The 20557-nt window shown below is 42.2% G+C and overlaps 1 protein-coding gene across 1 annotated transcript in view; it reads right to left on the bottom strand.

The window, feature by feature from the left end:
* Positions 1-19656, bottom strand: part of xkr6b (XK, Kell blood group complex subunit-related family, member 6b) — a gene marked incomplete at both ends in the record, with an annotated part of 47773 nt that extends 28117 nt beyond the window's left edge. The window contains one exon of the mRNA XM_084000364.1: positions 19088-19656. Coding sequence (XP_083856490.1) covers positions 19088-19656 — 569 coding nt within the window. The remainder of the gene's footprint in view (positions 1-19087) is intronic.
* Between the last annotated feature and the right edge of the window lie 901 nt (positions 19657-20557).

The raw sequence follows: 20557 nt of genomic DNA, 5'->3' as shown, positions 1-20557 counted from the left end.
ATCGCCCGCTGCCTGCCGCGGCCCACCAGGGGGATGGGACTGGGAAAAGAAGCGGAGGAATGACAGACAGAGGGAGGACGAAGAAAAGACAGAACTGAGTGAGCAGAAATATGAGTGAACATGCGGCGAAAAAATCAAAAAGAAAGGACAAAAAGGAGGCCCTGGAGGAGAGGAAGCAGTAAAAATGTTAAGACTTTGAGAGTGGCGAGCGGATGAGCACGGCGAGACAGAAGCGTATGTTGGGGTGGGTGAGCGGAGAGCAGAGTGGGGTATATGGAGGCAGACTGCTCAGACTGCCGTGAGTCACCGAGGTCATCCTGTGACAAGGCTTGCACACTGTAGCATCACGGTCAGCAGGTCAGACAGGTGGATGGCTCCGAGCAATGTTTTTCTACCTCGCTGGTCACAACAGGGTACACATGGGTGCCCCCTACCACAGACAGCACACTGCAAAACAATATGTAGCTACATATACACCTAGATGTGTGTATCATTTCATCTTGGCTTGGTCTTTATCACCAAATCACCTACAAGTCAAATGCTGTAATGGGATATCTTTCCCTCTGAACCTTCTGTTTATGAAATTCAAGGAGATGATATTTATATTGCTGCATAGGCAATGTTAGTATCAACAGCTGTTCAATTACCAGAGTAAAACAACATTCAGTTTTTACAACAGTGAAAATATACACTTTGAAACTGTAGTGGAGCTCTGTAGAGAAAATAAGCGACCAACTTGCATAGCTCCCCTTTAAAGCCCCTGTACGGAGCTTTTAACTGGATACGCAAAAGTCTCTGGTTTCTGCTGATGTGTCTCTGTTACCCACAACAGCAAATGAGCCCATCAGTGTGAAGATACGCTATTTCTAAGTACAGTAGTCTAATTCTATACCTCTGCAAGGCATGGTCGGGTCGGACCACTGACCAAACGATACAAATAGATACATTACACTGCTAAAAAAGAAAAGAAAAAAAAGCAAGTCCCGTCTTCTTTCCGACATTTCCAAAACAAATCTACATGCGCCGGCCAGACAAACGTTTTCATGACTGTGGGAAATGCAGTCTTCATTCCGCCGCTTTTTTCTACTGAAGTTAGCATGCAACCAGCTAGCTATGTTCCCCGTTTTTCCCAAAAAGGGTCCTATGTTCCCCTGTCACAATACATACTGGGGAACATAGGACCCTTTTTCAAAAAAAGGTTCCTATGTTCCCCGCTGTTGCCGGTCGATGGACTCTATCTGGCCTGTCTAGCCTCTGTACCAGTCTTTTTACTGTAGCCTACTAAACTTAACTCCTTTCTTCATTGCCTAAATCCAACCAATGGGACAATGCCACTTCTCACTCAACAATAGGCAAAAATCTGCAAAGTCACAACAAAAATTGCATGTTCCCCGGGTCCTTTAGGGGAAAAGCAGGGGACATAGGTTCTATGGTCCTATGTTCCCTGGTCAATCAGGCCCAACATGACACTTTCTAATAGCGTCTCGCTCCAGCCTCCAATCTGTCCTCATAACTTAGCACTGCTCAGCAGGTCTATTATAACCTCTTGTGTTATAAGGACAACAACGGCTGAAGCTCTTCACCGCTGACCGCTGCCTGGCCCATTCGGCGACAGATAGCCCGTTTCAGTGCAACATTTTAAAAGGGTCTGTTCACACAGACTTTGTATTTAAACTCATGATTACAGGAGTTCTCCAAACAAAAATGGGGTTGCATCATGCGGCCAACAGTGGCGCATCACCCGCCACAGGAAATGTATTAAGCTTGTTGTGTCAGAGGGAGTAATCAGGGAAGAATTTACCACCTAATGTGATCTCATGTGGAAACAGATCAGAACAGAGACTGTGGTGCAAAAACTTGCTGTGAGGGCTGGGATGTTTTTAGCAACACTGTAAGTTGCTGTGGGACTGATGTAATATTATAAAATTGTAAACATTACAATCTTATCTCCAAAATAGTAAACATGTTTGATATTACCAAGGCCCATCACCCGATTTCTCATCCGACTGTCAGGAGGGGTGAATCGGGGTTACATAATCTCTAGACAGTTTTTTTTTTTGGAGACAAAAGCTCAGTCAGAAGCCTGCTCCAGTGCAGGATTTGGTTTTGTTATTGATAAATTAATGAAGCTTTGATGAAAGTTTAATTAAGAAACTCTTACTTTTAATCACGTTTTGCCTTTATTCCTCAGTGGCAGAACTTCTGCAATTTCTTCCCACTCTTATCTTCCCCATCACTCCCACTTTCTCACGCTGTCAACATCCTGAACTTTTTAAAATTTGAACCATAATGATCAATCTTTCTGCCTTTGTTCTGCAAGCTAATTGGTCAACGGATTCAGGTTTTCAGACCTACTTTTGAGAAACCCACTACCTTCATTCAGGACATTCAGGGAGACAAGTTTCAAACACTTGCAGGCTTTTCTCCAACACAATCCTTTCTCCTACTTTCATACACTTAATAAAGATTCTTCTCACTATTAGAAATATAATCATCAACATCTTTGTGTCGCTGACCTCAATAAATACTTTTATATCCAGCTCAAGCTGATGTCTTGTTACTGAAATATATTTGGAGGAAATATGGGAAGAGAGCGGAGAGAGTGGAGAGAGACTAGAGAGGTGGAGAGAATGATGCCGTTGTGGCTGTTCGTTTCTCCACGCATGGCTGGAGCTGAGTGTGTTTCACATGAAAGCAGCACGCTGCCACTGTACAGCAACATTGGTTTGACTGGTCAGTGCTGGAGTCCACTATAAATCTAGGTCACAGTTTGCAGCAGGGCATTACCTCATTAACAGTTCTCGATACACATGTCTGCATCTTGGCTCTCTGACCACAGGCCAAAGCAAAACAGAAAATAATAAGGGCAAGGGAAACTTTGAAAGTCTGTCACGCCAAGGCATAAAACATTTAATATGAAATGTAAGCAAACTGAAGGAAATTAAGTGCTGTGAAAGTTCAAATGGAAGGACTGTCTTTAGCGCTTATTCTTTAGTTTTCTTTTCTTAAACTCTATCAGTGGACTGAGGACATTTATAAGCATCATTTATATCAATCAGATTTTGTCATGACCTATGTGCTTTGGGTCTAACTGCATGTCTTTCTCTTGTAGTCCTGCATCTCTTTGAAATTGTTTTTTTTTTTCATTTTCTTTGAAGTTTTTATGTGTCGTTAGCGGCATCAATTCACATTCATTTAGCACTGTCTTTTGTCTCTGTGTGGCTGTTTTGCCTTTGTAGTTGTTTTGTTTGGTTTCTTTTAAAGGGACAATGAGTAGTTTATTTGGTTATAAAAAAGTCTCACATTAATGTGGATGAATCTACATTACCCACACTTGTTAATGGGCCCATTTTCGATAAATATATCGTTTTGTCTCTATCGTTATTTTGTTATTATTATTAGTGGTGGAAATGCTGGTTGAGGCGACCAGTGTTTCCTTACTTTAAGTCTCGCGGACGCTGCCCGGTGGGTCATGGGAATAACACCGCCGAATCGCCGTTTATGGTCGGAACTACGACGGTACCTGATCGTCTTCGAACCACCGACTTTCATTCTTGATGAATGCGCCGGTCCAAGAATTTCACCGTGCGCGTGGAGGCTCATGGTAAATGTAGTGTGAGAACACTTCGCTTTCCAAAACTCCTTGTTGTCCCTTTAACTTCATACAGTCTCAGGTCGACAGGTCACTGAGTCTTTGGGGTGGGTATTGCCAAGGACCTCACGATACGATACGCATGACAATACTTGAGTCACGATACGATACGATATTGCAATATCCAAATTTTACGATACATTGTGATATATTGCGATATTCTTCATAGTTCACTGAAAAATGTAAAATGCATTATGCATCTTAAAATCTGAGTTGTATGGACGATAGTGATAATTCACGGGACAAACTGAGTCAAAACTATGTAATTCAAACTATCCATGCCATTTTATTGTAACTATACAAGCACAAGTTACAACAGTGAGGTAGCGGTACAGCCAAAGTAGAGGTGCGGAAGTCGCACTGGATTTAAAGTCCGTCTAAAACATGATTTATTATGTGAAAAAAAATCGATATTCAAACTTTGAATATCGATATTGAATTGGAAGACAACGTATCGCGATATATTGCCATATCGATATTTTTGCCCACCCCTACTGAGTCTCCCTCAATTTTTTGACTTAGCTTACTCATATTGAAATTTCAGTAAGTTTAAACTATTCAAGTCACCACAGGTTACAAATGTTTTCCTGCAAAAAATGTTTATAACCCCAGAAACTTTATCTCAACAGCTGTACTTACAGATTGTACAGTCTGCTCTCCAACATAGCTATGATAAATTCACCAGCAATTCTGACACTTGGAAAATGAAGTGTCAGATTGTTAGTTGTAATTCTGATGGGCAGATGCTGTGCAAGAGCTAATTAAAACTGTACAGGGAGTTCAGCAGCGAATAATTAATTCCATTATTACTGTACAACCAGATGATCTATTTAATGATTCTCACTAAGGAACAAATGAATTTGGAAAGTCTCGCTCAAAAAAAAAGAAAGAAGAAAAAAAAAAGACCACATTCACAACCTCATAATCAACAGCAGCAATTTCCTGTGATCTCTTTGTCCTCTCTTTGAACTTTCTTCTCTTCAATCACACAGAGCCACACACACACACACACACACACACATATGCAACACAAATATTTTATTCCTGCTCCAATATTTTCAGCCTGTTGCACACAGATTTAGAAGAAAGAAAAAAAAAGTATGTAAGGCATGTCAACCACTGATTGGACATTCTGAGGAATCTTAAGCAAATTAATGTTTGGCTCAATTAATTTCACAGTGTCTCTGGCAAGGACAGGTGTAAATGAAACCTGACACATCAAATCATCATCAACAGTCACGATCCAAGAGGGTAACACACAAACGCATGAGCTAGAACACACACACGGTCACAAACACACACACACACACAGACAGTCGGCTGAAGTGTAAAAATGACTGTACATCATTACCAGCATTTGGCTGGGTATATAGTAATGTATCAGGTATGTGCAGCTATGCAGATGGTGGAGCCATAATGGGCAAAAGAGAGAGAAAAAAATGTCCCTGCTCATTATGATTCAGGGACCATTAGAAGTCATGTAATGATATAAAAATGTACAGTATAATGATGTAATTACAAGGTTTAAATGAAAAACTGTTAAAGTAGGGTTATAGACTTTGTGAGTGAATCTTTTTAATTGTCCAAAACGTCCCTCTGAGCTGCAGAATTCAACCATTTATGTGATGTGTGCTTTAATAAGCTGAACTGCAAACATACATACTGTACATGTTTTCTGAAATGCAGCCCAATGAAGTGATTCTTGATTATGACTATAATTAATGATTTATTAAATACATTTCATGAATTAGTTATAAAGCATTGAAGCACAGTGAACACTGGTCACTGCAAGGCTAAATATTTTTGAAAAAAAGAAGATCATACATCTGCAATAAGATTATCACTGCTTTATTGCTTGTCCCATTTATCCGCCTAGCCCTGTAAAAACTTCCAGAATCCAGGATTCATGTTCTGAGTTTTTCTGGCAACTGTTCTCTTTTTCTAAGATTGTGTGTTTGAGGTTGTCTACAGTGGCCACGCTGTCAAAAGAGGAGAGGCTCACGAATGAGCAGCAGTGAGAGACACCCAACTCCCCCTCCCACGTGTCTCTGTTCTAGTAAGTGCTTGCTGAGACACTGACTAAAGATCTCATTACTGGGGTAAAAAATACTCTGGGTGCAAATGTACAACTGCGAATACTAGAATGAACTGATCACAGTGCAGATTTTATGTATGCCGTCAGCCTGTGGTGCATGACAGTGCTGCATATTGCTCCATATTTTGTTACATCCACTTGTCTTCAAAGAGCAGAGACTCGTGCCCAGTGGGGAGGTGACAGAGAGGAGAGCTCGGCCATGCCAAAAAAGACAAAGACCAGTCTGGAATCTCTTGTGGCAGCGAGGGAAAAATGCCAGAGAGGACAAAAAAACACAACCTTCTCTCTCTCGGATATAAATGGTTTGGGAAAAGCCTCAAAGTCCTGCTCAGAAAACACATATCAAAAAGAATCCAAAAGAAATCAATAAAGAGACACTCAAAGATTTGACAGTGCTTCTTGATTCTGAATTCCCACGGACCTTTCTCCTCGGTGCAGACGAAAAGAATTCCCGTGCCATCTTTTTTTTTTTTCGCCTTGCACTCGGATAAATGTTAAGCTTATTTCAAAAGGCTCCATGATTAAACATCCCGTTAATCTCGTTGCGTTCTACATAAAACTCCACAGAGCATAAATCCATTTATTGCAAAATATGACGGGAGGAAAACACAGAAAGCAGGGTTGCCGTCAATTTTCAGGTTGAGAATAGCAACTATAAAAAGACAGGAAGTGTGTAGAAATGTGTTTGCCTGTCATATTCATGAGGTTAAAAATGTGTAAATTAGCCATATGGCTAATCAGGGATGCTGCATGTGTGGGTGAGAGAAACAAGCACAGTGAGAAGAAAAGACTTTCAATGTAAGTGAGTTTGTGTCTGTTTTGTTGCCCAAGTATGAAGGTAAGTAATATATAACAATCAACAGCAGTCATGTAATTAAAACTTATGTAGCCTACAAGCATTCTTTCCATTTCTAATTGACATCAACAGCTCATAAACTAAAATGTTTATGGTGTACTTTTTGTTGTTTCCCACAAACCTGTAATCCATATGGAAGTAAGGGAGTTGCAGCAGCAGTTTTTAAACTGTTAGGTCCCTTAAAGGAATACTGGTCTAATCCACTCAGACACGGTGGCTGAAAATATCTCACTGACTCCATTTCATTCTGAAGCCACTGCAGAGGAAGAATACAGTGGTACATCTTGGAACAAAACTGATGTGTCATACTGTATATCAATATGCCTGGTATACTAGAAATCCATGTGTTGTTATGCATAATATAAGTTCACTCTATAATGTATATACGGTAATACTGAATAATTGAGGGAACTTACAAAGATGTGTGATCATGTGCTATGACATACACAGTGCTTGCACAACATGGTTGTTGTACGCATACAAATATGATATTCAGGCTGTTCTTGTGTATTCAAATGTATTTTTTTCATATTCAATTTTAATAATGAGATAAAATACATGTACAGTGACATCGATATATTGATCATGTTTTGTTATCAGCCATGTGATGTTCCACGAGGCTCAATAATTGGTCCTTTCCTGTTCCCTGCACACACACAGACGCTCAGCTACATAATATCTGATGATATGATATTGATCGCTTTTACGCCGATGACACACAATTATTTCATTATTTCAAGAAGGCAAACATCCAAAACAGTCAGTAAATGACTAACAAAACAGATTTCCTTTACTACTATACTGTAACCCCGATCTAATGAATCTGCCCCCGTGAAATTCCTGGTACAGTTCACTCAAGCCGAAGAACTAGCAAAAAAAATAAAATCAAACCTTTCTTTCAGGCTAAATATTTAGAGGCAGTTTTGAATGCTTTCATTACATCACTACTCAACTAATGAACCCTTTGTTCACCTGCCTCTTCAAATCTACTCTATCCATCTCTGCAGCAAGCCTCTCTGTAATGAATCTCTGTCAGTAAAAGGAAAAACTTTTAAAACAAATTACTCTCTGAATACAAGGTATTGCATAATCCAGCTCCTCTACTTTCAGGAGTTGTATTGCCCTTCTGAAAGTGTCAAGGTCAAGAGTGAAAACTGAGGGTGATTGTGTATTGTTGCTCCATTATTCTGGGACAGTGTCACTGAAGCCAAATCTAAATAGCTACCACTTAGGAGGATAAGAATCTATGGAAATCTTATCTAAAATATTATACTGTTTTTCTGCAAAACTTGACAGCAACACATCAGATTTTTTCACCACACCATATGAGGTGTGTCAAGTGTTTCTCGACACTGATAGCATAAGGAAAATAACATTAACACCTCTGACACAGTCGCATACATATATGCATTCATACACACATATTTGCACAGTGTGAGTGAAAGGCAGGTGGCTGAAGTTATAGGTGATACTTTGGTGTTATTTTGCGTGTGCTGTATGGACTGTATAAGGGATGGCGACAGAAGAGTGACATAAGCGAGCTTTTTACTGCTGTTGCCTGGACATACAAACATACTATAGTGTCCACAGTGTATTTCAATACCCTGAGGGGCCTACAGCATACAGGCTACTGGCTCTATGTAATTTACTGTGATGGCAAACAGACAGGAAGCCAGGATGCAGCGGAAACAAAACAAGAGATAAGAGGAGAAAAAGACTGATAGAGGCAATGAGGGAGGAGAAGTAGCAAATAAGAGGCAGTGAGAGAACAAGAACAAATAGATACAGAGTCGGACACAGGGTCATATGGGGGGTCAAGAACCAGAACAAGAGAAAAAAAAAAAAAGAACTTGAAAGCAAACAACACAGGTCTGAATTCGGAGGTACACTTGGTATAGACCCAATCCTTGTCTGGCCTGAAGAGGTGGTGATGTGTGACATCCAACTGATCACTGCTGGATTCCTGAGCTGATGACCTCTCTACTGTTATGGTCTCAGGTCCCCCTCAAGAACCCAATTTAGCTCTCCTGGCCTGCCACGGTCACCTGGAGAAAGGAAAAAGCCACCCAGCCACAATCATGAGAAAGAGAGGAAGGACACAGGAAGGAGAGTGATGGACTGCTGAGCAGGAGGCCTGAATATGGGCCGTCCTAAATATGAAGAGGCTCCTAACATTATGTAGGCCACATCAGATTGTTCTTCGCAGAAAGAGTTTAACATATTGGAAAATGAATGCTTATAGTCAGATAGGAAAGGAAAGAAAAATACCATAAATGTAACTGTTTATATATGAAGCTGGAGTTAGGAGATGGTTAGCTTAGTTTAGCTTAGTTTAGCTTAGCTTAGTTATTATTAGGCTATCTTAGCACAAGGACTGAAAGTTAGGGAGAAACAATTAGCCTAGCTCTCTCCAAGGGTAACCAATCAGCAACTTTTCATGACACTGACAATTATGGTAAAAAGCTTTACTGGAGCTATTTAATAGGGAATGCCTCAATGTGTTTTGTTCGTATCTTTGTTAAGTGCAGATTTCTGGAAGTAAACTTGACTGTAGTTCCCTCAGTGTCAGCGTTTGCATGGGTTTCTCATAATTTCTTCTCATTCTCAAAATTAGCACGGTGCCATCCTGCTTAGTGAGCTCAGATATCGTGCACACCCCACACGACAGGGCTGATTTTGTGAAAGAGGTGTGCTCTTTTGACTTTGCAAGCAGCGTATCTTCATATTCCTCATTTCTCAGTGAGTGTAACAGCTCACTAAGCGGGGTCTCACCATGCAAATATGAGAATGAGAAGAGACGACTGCGAAACCCTGCAAGTGAGACGCTGTGAGAGTGAGAGAAGACTAACGTAGCTGTTCAATTATTTATAAGCAGAGATTGTCTGTTTATCAAACTGATGCCTGGAGCGTCGACCATGATTAGACTCAAACAATGGTGGTCTTCTCTGAGCACTGCTGATGCAGCTTTCAAGACACAACCCAGATATGAATAAAACACAAACAGCATCAAAAAAACCCGAGAAGCGTTGTGTGCGACTGTGTGTGTTTGTGTGAGTGTGCCTTCCCGTCTACACTCATCAGATCAGGATTCTCAGAAAAGTCCATAGTAAGTGGTTTTCTTTTTATTCAGACTGGACACATCTTGCATGATTACAGCTATGTTACACCATGCTCAAACTTATGACTGCTTATGACTATTTTATGGTTTATTATGACAAAGGCAAATGACTGGAGCTTCGCCTGATGGGTGCGCTACATTTGCAAGACAGTGTAAGATCTCAAGTGCTACAAGAGTTTAGTAAGGTCTATGTAGTGTTACAGCTCTTCTGGCTGTTACGTACGTTCATAGACACTTACATTAATTAGCTGGTTGTCATTATAGCTACCTGACTTACTGGACAAGTAAGTGGTGTAATATAGTGTGGTAAAAGTTTAGACTAAACGCACATTTGTCTCGTATTCACATACATTCATCCTGATAATTAAAGTATGTTTCAATTTTCAGACCAGTCTCTTATAACGGCTGGATAAGAGAACGGAGGATGGTGACCACTGACCAGAGTAACTAAGGTTAGTAAAGCTATAGGGATGCAGTCTAGTCACATTTTAAGCTAATGAGAAAGTTAGTGAGATACTGAGGTTACTGAGATATCTCCTTTGTTTTATTGTAAAGCACTTTTTGCTTTTTATCTGTGAAAAGTGTTATATAAATAAATATTACTTTCTTACTGAAAGAAATAGCAGATTCTTTTTAGTTGATGTTTGTTGGTAGTTGGTTTATTCTTAGTGGGATTTGCAGCAACAGTGGCCTTTTCATAACACAGGGCAATTTTATAACACAGGTAATTTTATTCTCTGGTAACATCAAAATATTATTCTTACTCACCTTTAAAGGCCTTTCAAACATTGGTTATAACCTCTCCCTTTTTGAAATGTTTTGTATTGATTTGCTCTATTGTGTGCGGTCTTTTGAACAGAGTATAAATAAGTGCCTGTAAAAAGCTTCAGGTCCAAAAGAATGGCATGTAGTGTGAGGAGAGCCATTAAGCCACAGGTTGACTCATGAACCAAGGTGTAACAGTTTCCTGCAGAAATGAGACACTTTGTCAGAAAAAGGGAGCACGAGTGAAGAACCAAAGGGACGGCAGAATGTGGGAGATCTGAAAATGGGCTCTGTAGGGAGTAAAAGATGGGTGGTATGGCAGGATAAGGGAGGCAGGGAGGGAGGAGGTGCTGAATTGTAATGGGGCAGGAGCCAGATGCTCCACTTTCCTTGACAGAAATGGAGGTCAAATGCAGCTTTATGTGGAGGCAACACAGGGAGAGAGGCATAGACATAAAGAGAAAGATGGAGGGGAGGGAGCTACCATGATGACTTTAACTAGTGGTAAGGGACACAGCTTTTGAGCACACAGCATAGAGAGCCTCTAACTAAGGAGAGGATAAGACAGAGGAGCACACAGCGTGGTATCTCCTTCCAAGATGGATGGAGAGGGATAAAAGGCTTACGAGGAGCCTAAGAACATTAATAGATGGAAGTGATAGGGAGGGATAAAAATAAAAACATATGTTTAATTCCTAGGGAGGACAGATGGCAATGTGGTGGCTTCCGCTTATGAGGAGCACTAATGGATAGAGAGAGTGTATGGGGAGAACACATGATGATCTAAAATGATGCATCTGGAAATGTGGTGCCTTACCTATTTCAGGAGAAAGGGAGGCATAAATACATATTAGGGGATATAACTACTATAGGCTGGGGACTACAGATGAAGAATAGGCTTTGTGTGTGTGCACTTCAGCTAGATAAAATATACAGTACGAAAATATACATCACACAACACGCACAATCTGTTTGTTGTGAAGTGGCAACAGGGCAGATTTAGAGTTTTGTTTAGAGGAGAATGGGAACAATAGACAGTTGCGGGGAGGATTGAGAATTGAACTGATGCAGCCAATATAACTGCCAAACAGAACAAGGCACACTCCACACTGAACAAACAGCAGACTTCAAAGTCAATAAATCCTACATCATCATGAGCCAAGTTCCACGAGCATGCAAGCTACAACTGTAGCAAGCAGAAAAGAAGAGTGTAAACATGTTAGGATACACAGAGGCAAATTGAAAAATACTCGCAATCTGGCAAGTAGTGTCTAATCAAATTTCAAGGATAACGACTGGCTTTAGAATATTTTTTTTCCATAAATCCCCTTAAAAACCCAAAACCAACAAATAGTTCATCTCTTGATACTTTCTGACTTTCCTATATCTTTCTGTGCACTCCAATCCCACTAGTTCCTATGGACAATCGCTGGAGACGAAACATTACTCAAACATGAGGGACTCGTCTGATTACTGGGGACTACTTTCAGCTGCGGATTAATACACATTTGCACTCGTTACTTTTTCTGGCAGAAAGATGTTTGTGGGATCAACTCAAAATAAACCACAGTGCCTGTGTTCAGTGTGATGATGAAGCAACGTGTCACTCAGTGCGTGGGTGTGAGGCTCACTGATGTGTTTTAATAGTTTTTGGATGACACAGAGGAATAGGTTACATCAGGCTTGGGCTACACAGATAATACTTGACAGTAGGATTCATTAATTGTTATTTTATTCCTTTCATGGGATTTTCAGCCACTTAAAATTCAAGAATATCTCATAATAAGTAGACAACTTTTTAAAGTATAAAATAAGTGTTTTCTCTGTGCTCCAAGGTTAAGAGTGCGGGAGATGACTTCTTGTAAAAGAAGAGAGCCAGGGGACGGTGGGGGGGACTTTGCCGTCCATTGGCTGCACCGCCACCCTCTGATCTAAGTGCCTGAAGAAACAGGACATGGAAATGTGTAATTCTGCCAAGGTGTGTGTCTCTGTGTCCGTGAGCAAGGAAGCGGCTGCGATGTGAGACTGCATATAAGCAGGTATATAAAAAAGAGCTTACCTCTATTCCCCCGAGGTGTGGTTTGTGTATTTGCACGTACACATATATGTGTGTGATCTGCATACAAATGTCTGTCTGGTAAACCCGTCTTGCTTAATATTCCTTCAGTGGGTTCCAGACCCTCTCTGTCTGTTGACCGGGAAGGCAGCAAGGATGTAACACCAGGGCCTCCAGGCTTCTACTGAAAAATATTGCTTCGCTCAGGAGGCAGGCCCAAGGCGGTTAAATCAAGCATCATCACGGGCTCTTTATACCCATTCATTCACCCCGAACTGAACTTAAGAGCTCTCCACACTAACAGCGAGTGTTGTTGCCTGTCGAAATGGAAACGCACTATCGACTAACATGTTAGCTACTCGTTCATTAAGGGGGTTCTCTCACATACACAGGTAACGTCACACACAATATTCTACTGATGAAATACGGGCTGAATCAGGGATTTGAAAGCAGTACTCTCCAATTCAATAACCCAGCATCAACTCTTTTCAACTGAACCAAAACAGCTACTGAGTCAGTTTATTTTTCAGATTCCTCAATCTTTTTCTGCCAGTTGAAAAACTATAAAATATATTCTTTTCTCTCTTTAGCCCCAGCTGCAGCAGGCTCCCAAGAAAGCTGGCTTTTTGCATTCAGACAGGATCCTCTGTCATATAATTGGGGGTTATCTTAGAGCGCTGGCTTTAAAGGTTTGCCCCCTGTTATCAGTGCTAATGAGAAAATGAGTAGTGTTACACTGATATGTTCCAGAGCAGCAGAGGAAGTTTAATGTGTTGTCTGTAAATAACACACAACAGATGTGTACCCTGATAAAGGGAAGTGTTTTCTGTGCCTATGTGATCTTCTCATGTTTTGTTCTTTGGAGAATGAAATACACAAGGCCTCTTTTTTATCATGAACAAACAATATTTTTTCTCATATGCTTTTACAACAGTTTAATACAGTTAGATTTTTAAAACAGATTCTCAGATTTACTTATTCTGTCGGCAAACTGAATAAGCAGCCCAGTAGCATCTATTAGTTGTTTACTCTAGTGCCTCTACTGTGGAGAGAACAAGATGTTCCCATATTCTGCCATTTGAAATTCTCAATATAGAATTATATGGATTGTCACCATTTTTTCCAAGCCTTCATCTTTTCCCTCTTTCACCCCCTCAGCTGTTTTTTTTTTGTTTTTTTTACTTGACAGGGCAGCTGGTTGCATTGTATCATCGCAATGTCTCGCTTCGCTGCACGTACAAACCTTTTTTGGCAACTACAAGCAGCCCAGCCAGCCAAGAGGGGCTTTTGTCGACTCCTTCCCAGTCTGTATTAATATTTACCAGGCAAGGAAACAGAGGCAGATGTCAACCATGAGGCAGTTTTTCGTGTTACTCGATGGAGGGCCCACTCTTGTTCTGGACTGAAGCGTAATCCAAGCACCAGATTTACGGTGTCGAAGCATATTGTACAGTTGCTCAGGGGAGGCCCTACGTCTTTGGCTCGCACAGAACTTGAGAATTCCTTGAAAGCAAAGGCGGATGCACAGTTTTAGCAATAGCCTACAACAGCAGAGCTAAAATATTGATGTATGTTTACCAGATTATTAAGCAGACTCACTGCAGACTCATTTGACCCTTACACATATGGAGGATTTAAAATTCAGATGTCAGATTTTCTATTGCATTCTTGTACTGAACTGGAATATTTTATGTTTTAAATACTGTCAGACTATCAGTGCTACAACCCACACACTCTGATTCTCATGGACACAATGTAACATCATGAAAACCACTGGGATAATTTATACAAGAGACATCAAATTCAGAAGGCTAACATTTCAGCAGTGTGTACTGCAGCTGAATACACTGTGAAGAATTGACCCTATGTATAATGTCCACAGTCTGTTCCTCTGCACTACACTGTCTCTTCACAATATCCGCAGGTTCCTGAACATGCACTAAATACAACACCTGATATCATTTAGGAAATCATGACACATCCACTAGATATCATCTTCACTGAGGTTAGGACGCTGTGCAATACACAGTGTTGTGTTTGCCTGAGGGACTGTATGACACCCAGTGAGACACTATAAATCAATACGCACTCTCATGTATACACACCATCGCATAGCACTCAGTGAGGTTGGTAACTTGGTATGAGGCTGCGTGACTTAAAAAATACCAAAAAAAATAACTTTAAAATTGATCCTGAAGTCATGATTTCAGCACTGGACAGCTCCCGCAAAGAAAACCAAGAGTGGAGCAGTGATTTCAGGAGGGACACTACGAGTCCACCAGTTACGTTAAACTCGACACATGCTCATCAGTCTATATGATCATCTTTCAAATGTCTGTTGGGATAACTAGAAACTTATATCAGCACTGGGAAAACTAATACTGACCATCACAGACAGGTCCCTACAAAAATTGTTAAGATTGCATTTCTATAGTTAACAGCTAGACACTGACTAACTTTGAAATGCACCACCTTTAATCTTAATTGAGCTGTAGAGAAGATATGTAATTGATCCCAGAGGTCGAGGCGGACATGGGACAACAGGGTTGAAAAGCTTCAGTGGGACAGATGTTCTAGAGTAGCTATTGCATCTTGGGGGCATTAGCGTGTATGTTCTGGAAATTCAAAGTTGTTTAAATGGGAAGACTCACAACGCACAACTCTGAGAATGAAGGGTCAAAATCGAAACAGCAGAGGCCAAAGCATCTGAATTTGCCACACCCCTTTCATAAGCCCATAACCCTGATGACATCTGCAAGTTTATCTTTTCCAAATTGAGGACCTCCCTCCAGAGCCGCATGAGATATTATTCAGTTGTTTCACAAATGTGGTACTCCTTGTAACAAGACTTCTTCATCTGTAATATCAGTGCTGTTGTAATAACCATGTTGAAACATTTAATCGCCGCAAATCTGTAGAGTTTAGTATGAAAATGTAACACATGGCACTTCTTGTTTTATACTCAGAGAAAGATACGCTCTACATACTCAAAGCTCACTGCTCAGTTGTTAGAACTGGCACTAGAGTCCTGATTTATTTATTTTTTTGCTTGGTTCATGAGATGCCTTTACTAATATACAATATTTTCAACCAGCTGTAAGACATCATGAAGTAAAGAAGAGGACAACACCCCACAACACCCCATCCAATTCTGCAGGTATTTCCCGGCAAAAACGAGCATCTAAAACTTACATGGATTTCCTCAGGGGGAGGAGATGGATGCAGTTCTTTCTCAGTCAGACGCTAATTTGGGTTTACACTGATTAAGCTGTCCATCGCACTGCCAGGAGACCTCCGTGTATGTGTGATCCACTGTGTGCCTGAGCGTATGTGAGCAGCATTTCTAAAAGCTTAAGGAGACACCGTCAGCAGTTGCTGGTGATTCACAGGGAGGGAGGACATGAAAGAGCTGTGGAGAGCCAGTGACATTGTGGGGATTACAGATGGGAGAGGAACCCTCTCCGTTCTGTCAACAATTAACAAGGAGATAACTGCAAAACAAGCCTGGCGATTCTGTCATCAGCCCGGTCCTCAGGTGCACGGGGGGAAAGCAGCTAATTGAAAGAAGATTTGAAAATAGAAGTGAGTAATGAGACATGATGAGGCAGTGTTTTTGACTCCTGTCAGCACTTCAACTTGTTTTCTCATATTAACCAAGGCACAACATGCTGCAGACTGACACTGGGGTATCTTGTTAAGAATACCCAAGAATGGCCATAGTAGCCACTTTGAAATCCAGTCATGGAAAATGAACATTTATTCCCCGAGTGATACAATATATGATAAGGACAAATCCATAAATTATTGAATTAAAATCTTCAGTGATCAAAGTCCCAAAACACTGTTTAATACGGACAATATTACTGTAGTACATTCTCATATGATAACATGTGCTACCTATTGGCAGGGTGGCCTCCCAGGATGGCTAATAATCTCCATATCAAGTTTTAGCCCTGCGGGTCTTAGGTTGTGAACTCACACTAAGCCGACAAGAGCAGCTTTTGACCCTCAACCCCTGAACCAGCAGCCAGGCGGATCATGTCCGAAGGGAAACAGTGGCCTGACAATGATCCCTTGCCCCGGGCTTGGTGCTGTCACAACATACACACCAACACATTATGTTTCCTTGAGTTCCTCGTAAGCAAGTTTCAGTGCTCTAGCTTCTACTTTTACATTTAAATTGGTTTGTCGTACTATACATGTAAATATGATACTCGTGAAAAGTTGTCACCTTGTTTGACCTAGTGTTCCTAAAGCATCCATCACTGGAAGAAAGCCCTCCTGTACTACATACTCCTCTAAAGGTTCTTATTTATTAAAACCAAATAAAAAGTCTGGTAGGAAAACACAGGCATGTCATGACCTCCCTTAAATGCTCACAACTACCATACCACCACAGATACGTATGAATGTACACAACACCATATTCCTGAAACATATTTACAATGTCCAGCCTGTATCACAAGGGTCATGTGGCAGGGGTTATTGAAACAGTTTCTAAGATCACAGCAGATGTTTTGACTATGACACAGCAGGAAAAAAAAAACAGTTGTGGCTCTAAAATCATGCGGGAGAGCTCAGTTCTGTGGACCGATACCAAGAACCTGGGAATAACACATGTAAATGAAATGCATGAGTCTACAGTGATATAAAGTGGACATAGAGTACATTATCCAAACACAGATGCAGAGAGACATGACCAAACATCTAATGGACTAGTTACATGTTATGTGTGCAGTTTTCTTTCATTGGCACCTAGTGTTCAATGTCTACCTCGGAGAGCTGCAGGTGGAGAAGTTACTGTATCAAATATGAGTCACGATAACCACCACCAACCCAACCAATGATTTTGGACAAGCTGCCACCTCAAAACAGCCTTCACGTCTTCTTCGCTCTATAGATGTGTGTAAAACAATCAACTGAACTTCACTGGAGTAAATAAACTTGAACCAATACGACTGCAGCTGATCAATACACCAGCCTTGAGGTGCAGCTTAAAATGAACAGTGGATTGTCTCATTCTGGGAAAACCCATTTTGACAGGGGATGCAACGGCATGTGCTAAATTTAACTTGAACATAAGAGTGAAGCTATTTTCCAAAGCGTGCAAGAAGAAATTTGGTTTATTTTTAGACTAAACTGCGAGATGAAACTGGATGAGAAGGTATCTCATTTAAAGCCTGCGGCAATTTCTTTCTTTCTTCTTTTTTTTTTATTTAACCAAAAGGTCAGTGAGTTTCGGTTCAGATTTTACTCTTAAAGCCAGCAAGTGAGTAATTCAGCCTGTAGCACAAATGCTCTCCTGTATTTATCTACAACACAATCATGATTTAGAAAATCCATTTGTATGAGAGGCAAAGGCAGCTGTCAAGCACAAACTGTAACACAATCGGTGTTGAACCTCAGTGCCTGGTGCACAAAACCACTATCAACGTCGCCTGGAAAGCTGAAAGGCATGGATGGGATTATATGACCCCTTCCACTCAGTTTGCCGCTTTACTTTTCCAGCCTCTGGCAGTCCTCCTCGGAGCAGCCGTCATGCGTTACTTTTTTTTTTTTTTTCCATTAAATGCCAGCCACTGCGTCTGTCTGCACCAAAAACAACTCGCTGCTCAGAAGCGCCGACTGAACCGTCTAAACGGGAAGAGATCAACTGAGCTGCGCGCACCAGTGTCACATTTTTTACAACTGTAGCAGCTACATGTCACAGATTACGCGCCGAGACGTACACCTTCAGCACCCCCCCCTCCCCCCCTCCGTCTCCTGACGCGCCAGTGTGTGTACGGCCAAAAAAAAAAAAAAAGCGGTATTTGGTGACCAAACATGTCGAGCGTCGCAGAGGAATCGATGACATCATGTCTGTGGGGGGGAAAGATGTAGTTTTGTGAGCCGTGAAAACAGATGCTCGTCTGGCCTCTAGTTGCAGAGTTGGAGTATTTGATGTGGGGAGGGAGAGAGAGAGGGTGAAACGAGGCGACAGTGTGCACTGTGATGTGAGCGGCGCGCCTGACAGACACACGCACGCACGCACGCACGCACGCGCGCGCACACACACAAACCACACACAAGCTTTCGGCTACTAGACTACCTGTCCCTCTTTGAACAAATAGCTCTCTTCCCTCCCCACACAAGCGCAATGGCGCACTGTGATGAAATAATCTGAGCGGTGCGTTTTTCTGTGCAGCTGTGGCAGTTTCTGTGCTAGTCCACATTTGCGAGGGCAAGAAATGTGTTGCATATGTGTGTATGGGCCAAAATGTGTATGAATCCTGTGAATGCATGTAAACATAGACATGCATATATACGCGCGTGTGTATGTGTGTGGTATATGCAAATACGGGCAAATAGCTTAGTGGAGACTGTGAGGCGAGCGTAATGGCATCAGCACGGTGCTGATATTCAACCCGGTCATGTACACAACAACGGGTTATACCAGGTGACAGCCAAGAAGAGGTTAGAAGGTTGAGTGAATGGGAGGAGTGAGAGGAGCTGGAAACACTGTGCTTTGGGGGTTTAACTGATTTCAACTTTAAGTTTTGTCTTACCTCCAAACTTGTCCCAACTGAAAGATGTGTATGACAGTCTGCCAGACCCAGACAGAGAGGCGGCAGCACCTGTCTCTCTGCAGACAGGCTGTAGCTCTACGACTACTCAGCCCCTCCACGGAGCCCAGTCCGCCTCCAGTGTAATCCTGCACAAACCACCTGAAGCTCAGGATCTGCACCAGAACCGAGGGCACCAGCACGAAGAACAGGGTCAGGCCTGACCACAGGAAGTGATGCTTGTGGTAGTAGTCGATGGCCAGCCACAGATCGGTCCCCACGTCCCAGAAGAAGACCAGCAGCGCCAGGATGATCCACAGGCAGTCCAGCCAGAGGCGCTCCTCCTGCGGTGGCCGCGCCGTATCTTTCCCCTTCCCTTTCCCCTTCCCCCGGAGGTAATGCAGGCAGGCGCTCCGGCAGCCCCAGTAGCACGACGAGGTGTTGCAGCAGTGGCAGATGTGGAATGAGCTGCCGTTCCGCGTGTCGTCCTCTCCCGTCCCCACCACCTCGTCCAGGTTGTGCAGCTGGGCGAAACCGGTGACGACCCCGCGACCATCGGATTTCGCTGCCATCTTTCTCTCTGATGTTCCCACCTCCTCCGGCTTCCGGGGTTCGTGACGACACTTCCCTGACACCTGTTTTGCACCCCAAATTTTGGAGCCATCTAAACGCGGGGTGTCAGCGCGTGGCCGTCGCTCGCTCTGTCCCCGGATAGCGCACCGGCGGCGCCACGGACGCAGCACATATTTTCCGCTTTCACTCCTCCACTGCAGATCTGTTCTCACCTGGCAATAACAATCTAATCTACAACTTCAAGTCCATTCAATTTGTATCTCGCGCATCTAACTGTGATCGACCAGTTTTCCTTTCTTTCTTTCTTTTTTTTTTTTTACCTGCGTATTATAGTCTCATTCCCTGCTCTTCAGCTGTTTCCCCTCTCTGCAGCTCTCCTCCAGCTGCGTGCCATCAGCGACCGTCCCTCCACTGTCCCACGCCGACGTAATTTACCCACCACCTCTCCTCTTTCACTCTCCCCCCTCCCTCCTCTCTTACATTCGCTCTCGCCGTCTCTCCCTCTCAACGTGGTTGCCATCTAGTGTCTCGTTTGAAGCCCCCCACCCACCCCACCCCCCTTAAAAAAACGCAGGAGAGGACTGCATGATGTAATGCAACATCACCAATAAAGGAAGTATTTCCTGTTAATTGAAAACATCTGAATCAGCCACAGTGGTACAGCACATTTTGGAGAAGGAAAAGGGGCCAAAAACAGAAGACAACAAAAACATCCAACAAGTTAAGATTTTACAGGGACACTGCACCTTTTTCTTTTTGGCATTTTTATATCCTGGGCCAAAAAATGAAATGTAATCAGCATGATTACACGTATCTATTTAGGTGGAGTACATAGGGATTTCCAGCCACCTGCATTATCAGCAAACGATGAAGAGTCTGCCAGTTCTCAAGAGAAAAGAG

The sequence above is a fragment of the Trachurus trachurus genome, assembly GCF_905171665.1.
Source record: "Trachurus trachurus genome assembly, chromosome: 24".
Classification (NCBI taxonomy): Eukaryota; Metazoa; Chordata; class Actinopteri; order Carangiformes; family Carangidae; genus Trachurus; species Trachurus trachurus.
The sequence above is the reverse complement of the archived record's forward strand: the minus strand, read 5'-3'. Positions and strand labels throughout refer to the sequence as shown.